At 45.9% G+C, this 5,237-nt stretch overlaps 1 protein-coding gene across 3 annotated transcripts; it reads right to left on the bottom strand.

Annotated features, from left to right (window-relative positions):
- Window positions 1-288: 288 nt before the first annotated feature.
- Window positions 289-4,876, bottom strand: LOC4324280 (putative ubiquitin-conjugating enzyme E2 38). Of its 3 annotated transcripts, none has more exons than XM_015766460.3 (7): window positions 4,787-4,876; window positions 4,508-4,670; window positions 2,958-3,365; window positions 2,806-2,869; window positions 1,802-1,941; window positions 1,406-1,717; window positions 289-862 (listed from the first exon to the last, which is right to left on the bottom strand). In XM_015766460.3, exons 1-7 carry the CDS (start codon window positions 4,795-4,797, stop codon window positions 458-460), a joined length of 1,503 nt encoding a protein of 500 aa, XP_015621946.1. In that variant the 5' UTR covers window positions 4,798-4,876; the 3' UTR covers window positions 289-457. The 3 variants fall into 3 exon arrangements, with proteins under 3 accessions (XP_015621946.1, XP_015621948.1, XP_015621947.1); XM_015766462.3 differs by having other exon boundaries at window positions 4,553-4,670; XM_015766461.3 differs by lacking the exons at window positions 4,508-4,670; window positions 4,787-4,876 and adding an exon at window positions 4,046-4,246.
- Window positions 4,877-5,237: the final 361 nt, after the last annotated feature.

The following is a 5,237-nucleotide window of genomic DNA, read 5'->3' as shown; positions in this document are numbered from 1 at the left end:
TTTTTGGGTGTACTTGTAGTGAGAGAGATGTTTCCATGTGCATGTATGAGATGTTTCCATGTGCATGTATGAGTATGATTGGTGGATGATGCACCCTGGATTCAGTGCAAAATGTTTATCATTTCAGATTTTGATGTTAAGCTTGATTTGCTCCATGTATTCAGAGAGTAGAAACAAAGATACGTACGTCGTTACACATGACACTTGCTATGCACCCTACGAAGTAGGAACACGTCAATCTCGATCGATCATATGTACGTACATGTTAACATGAGATTGCGGACAACCTTTTGATGTCTTAAGAGCCTTGAGATGGATAGGCATATATCTATTTAATTCATCATCTTGGTCAACAGGTTCAGCCCAGTCCAGTCCTAGCAACCATAAGCTAATTATGTACTACGAAATAAAAAAGAGAGAGAAAGATATTAACTTCTCTGCAGTTAGGCAAAGCAGACTAATCCATCCACTCATCCACCACTTCTGCTGCATAACGGGCGCCTCCTACAGGCGCAGTAGTTGTTGCACCAGAGCTCTTCTTCACCTTCTCGGCGAGGAACTTGGCCGTGTCGGCGCCCTTCACGTTGAACTCCATCAGGAGCTCCTCGAACAGCGTCTTGAGGTTGTCGTTGAACGTGGGGCGTCTACTGACGGAATCCACCTTGTCCGGCCGCGGCTTCAGAGCGGCGGCGGCGGCGCTGGCGCTGGCGCTGCTGGTGGATGCTCCCGCGTCGCCGTACTCCGGCTCCTTCTCTTCGGGGACCACCGATCCGACCTTGTGGCCTTCCATGTAGTACCTGCATGCTGCCAGGATGGTGTGCCCGCGCTCCCTGAAGTGGCTGGTAACAAGGTCTGCGAAGTGCTGCGAGGGGGCAAAGAGAGGAGTGTTAAAGCGGCTTGGAAACTTGATTTCTGTTCTACTTTGTGATGTTAAAAATTGGAAGTAGGGTTGGTAACATAATCCAGCACCAAGCTATAGTCAAATCAAATCATGTGTGTTTATTCAGCAAACTTCTCCGTTTCATCCTCCACCTATAATCATTATTTTCAAGAAAAAATAACCTTTAACCCTCCATCAATCTCTATGTTCTGCGTGCTAACCATAATCAGTACTCCCTCCGTCTAAAAAAAATGCAACCTAGGATAGGAATATAGGATGTGACATATTCTAGGACAATGAACCTAGATCCTTTCCTAGGTTGCCTTTTCTTTTGAACAGAGGGAGATCCTTTCCTAGGTTGCCTTTTCTTTTGAACAGAGGGAATACTTCTATATGGCAATTGTGGCAAAGTACTGCCATGTCACAAGCATTGTTTACTGGACAGGGTTTCCAGGTTGCATTAAAGTGACAAATATCCTTTCTTTTCAGCTTTAGAGTCTATGCAAAAATTAACAAAAATATTACCTCTGGAGGCCGCCGAAGTGAGTAGAGCATCGTCCTGCATGAGTGCAGAAATGTGTTGTCGTTATACTCCATAGCAATCCGCTCTCCAGATACACTATTGGCGTAGGATGCATATCCTGGCTCATTGAAGTAGGGCTTCTCATTCAAAATGAGAGCTTGAATGGAGACGAGCACTTGTAGCATGGTCGACTGAGATGGATTCCACGTCTCACAACCACTACCTGCCCAGGTACCAAGAAGACTAAGGCATACTTTTCCATTATTGTATAAGTTTGGGTTAATCCGTAGTCCGCCAGAGTGGTAGTATACTGACTGCAACATCATCAACAACAAATATTTCAACAAAATAAAAAGGTGAAAATGTCATAAAAGCAGTGCTGAGACTTAGGCACATACTGGAGGATTAGCAGGGTAAGAGTTACTAAATTGAATATCAAAGAAGAAGAGCCCATCGTGGTACGGTGTTCCCTTAGGTCCGATAATAGCAGCCCTAAGAAGGTCCATTCTATCTTCAGCAACACGGACATAAATAGATGCTACATAAAACAAAAATAATCAGGATTCAGATTTCTACAATGAGAAAATACACTGCAACAAAGAAAGCTATAGTTTGTCCAATTTCCTCTAAAGTTTTTTTCCTGATATGTTCAACATCTATGAGCTATGAATGGTGAGTGACAGGATGCTAAATCCTAACATAAGCATCATTCACTATTTCCAAACTCACTGCAGGATTCCCAAGAATTTTTACAGACAAAAGGCAGGTGATCAGCATAATGTAAACAACATTTGGAAACAAACCCACCACAGGATTCCCAAAGATATTTTACAGACGAAAAGCAGGTGTAACATAAACAACATTTGGAAACAAACTTGAGAACTGATAGTGTTATAAGAAAAATCAAATCTGGTCCTTCTTATAAGGTGCACTTTAACAAGGCTCAAAGATGTAAGTTCTAAGATTGAGAAGGAAAATAGCTTTAGTACCCTCACTAGATAGTAGTAAAAGATAATGGTCTGTGCAGGCAGACATAAGTTCCACAGTGAGAATAAAACAATAAGAGGAAATGAAAGGAAATAGCATCACATCTACATGAAGCCTTATCAAAAGGACAGGATGAAATACTAGTTTCTCAAAGGGAAATTCAGGTTACATATTTAAACCATGAACAGTTGTGTTCAACTTACATGGCACTTACATGACGAGCATATATAGTCAATAAACCAAATAGTGTAAGCAGCATAATCAATGCTTGTGCTGGATTATTGACCAGCAAACTATTAGCACTAATTGCATCAAAATGCATGGTTAGTGTGAAAGGGGTACTTAACGATCAACTCACAGGTGCAGCCATGCAGAGAAGAAACTAACTCACTATGCCAGTAGGCAAATAGCTAACCTGGTAGATCTTTCTCCAAAAGTTTCCAGTCATGCTGAATCCTCTTCACCCAGTCTCTCTTTGTCTAATATAATGTAAACATGGAGGAAAAATGAAATAACAGATCTAAAACAAGCATAAAACAAAAGCAAACAACAAATTCAACATATTACCACATCCCCTGATGTTGCTGCATAATGATGATCAGAGAAATTTTTAACAGTGTCAAACTGTTTGAACAACTGAGATTTATTTGCACTTTTATTTGCGCTTTCATCTTCAACTGTCAATTTGGAACTGCTTTGCTCTTCGTTAGTTATAATTTTCTGAAGCCAAGGTACAGTAGCCTCCACGCCTGGAGGCAAATCCAAATCATCAAATTTATCAGCAAGACGTTGGTTGAAGTAGTCACCGCCATCAAATTCATAATCATATCCATCGCCATCATCATAAATGCAATCGTCCTCGTCCAGATAGTAATCTTCTTCCTCATTTTCTCCATTATCAAAATCTCGAGGCTCTGGTTCTGACATTTGCAAAGAATTACTTGTGCTCAATCCAACTTGGTCATCAGAAGAACCCTGTTGAATAAGTATGTTATTATAGGTTAGGCTAACCAGTACTTGATGATGTAAAATGTATTGACTCTCCACTACTTTCCTAGTTATGACAAGAAAAGTCACAAAAAAGTAAGACCGGCTGATTAGAAATCCGGCTGACTCTGCAGCAGACAGATATCTATGAGACTATGAAGTGTGCAAATAATTTGTATTTTGGGTGTTTTCTCCAGCCACTTGTTCTGAAGATGTGTCATCCAGTAGGGGTAAAAGCTTCAATTGAGGCAAAAGATATAGTTTTCACTTAAACATGGGGCAAATAATAGATGGCCTACTAATTAACTTTGGGGAAAAAGATAAATTTCTTCAATAAAATGGTTGTCAGTCCTCAAAGAGGGAAGATAAAAAGGTGCTGGTGAAAATTGTGGAGATTGGAGAACTGTAGTTGCACTTCAAATTATTTACAGAAGCCAAGATCAGAGTAATGACATGTTATGGCTGGTACTGCACCAATCAACCCCAAAAAGGCTAGATGCTGCATGAATGAATCTGCAAGCCCCTTGATTCCAAAACGATTAATAGATTGACTACCTATTATTTGAATGTTCTTAACCCCTAAATCAGTCGAATTTCCGATTATCAGATGAAAATACAACGGATTAGATTTGCCCCTCCAAACACATAGACTCAAACAGTAATCCCACCTTTCCCCAATCCACTGAGCCGCCATCGCACACAATCCCCAATTCCCCATGACTCGCACTCGCGAGACGCTTGGCGAGCGCGTCTGCCTGTAATGCGCCATAGGTGCCAGCACCGGCAAGCCAGCAAGCCATTCCCCACCGCAGGGCCACTGCCCCCACGCCGCTTTCTTCCTCCTCTCCGGCATCACCTTCTTCCCCTCTGGTAGCCTCACGCGACACGAGAACTCAACGGAAACCGTGTGCGGGCGAAGACCACTACCAAAAACCCAAACCCTAGTGCCGAGGATCGAACCTTCCCCCCCCCCCCACCCCCCCCCCCCACCACGAAAACCCCCAATTCCTGACCCCGCCCAAACCCCCCTAAACGCGATGCACCTCGATCGCAGATTTTGACACCGCACACCGCACTCGCCACCAAGCAACGCCAAGATCAAACTCGGGGAAAGCGAAATTTATTATTACGGGGACGAGACGGAACAGGCCGCCGGGGTGGTCACGACTCACGACCTGGCACCGCTGCCGCTTCTGCTGCTGCTGGGTGGAGGATCCCCACGCCGCCACGTCCGCCGCTCGGCACGACGCCGACGACGACGACGACGAGCTCCCCTGCCCCACGCCGACGTACCTACACCACATTACAAAATAAATAAATAAAAATAAAAATAAGTCCCAAAACAACGCCGGGAAGAGGAGAACCGCCGTCCGGTCGGTCGGCCGGCGGCGACGAGGGGGCCGACTCACCCGAAGTCCATGGCCGTCGCCGCCGCCGCCGACGCCGACGGAGGAGGAGGACGCCGCTCGCGCTGGTTGGAGTGCGGGTGCGGCCGAGGCGGAAAAACCGCGTGCGCGTAGTGATTTTATGCGATCCGGGGTTCGCACCCCGCGGCGGCGGCGGCTGACCAGTGGGCCCAGAGACGCGGTGGGGCCCACTCGTCAGCGGAGGGGATTCGGCGAGGGCGACTCCGGTTCGACGGGGTCAGGTGTAACTCGGGGAGGGAGGGAAGGGAAGCGAGGTGGCGAGTTGGAGCCGGAGTCCACGGTGTGGGCCAGGGCTGTCAGGGAAACCTGGTCGCAGGTGGGCCCCCCGGATCCTATGATCTTCTGTGGCGTGGTCCCCGCTGGGGAAAGAAGTACTGGTGCCGTTTATTCGACACGTTGGTTTGAGGGTGAGTAGGAGGAGCCGTACGGTAGG

This window comes from Oryza sativa, chromosome 1, assembly GCF_034140825.1.
Source record: "Oryza sativa Japonica Group chromosome 1, ASM3414082v1".
NCBI classification, from domain to species: Eukaryota; Viridiplantae; Streptophyta; class Magnoliopsida; order Poales; family Poaceae; genus Oryza; species Oryza sativa.
Note: the sequence above shows the minus strand (reverse complement) of the source record. Positions and strands in the feature narration are given on the sequence as shown.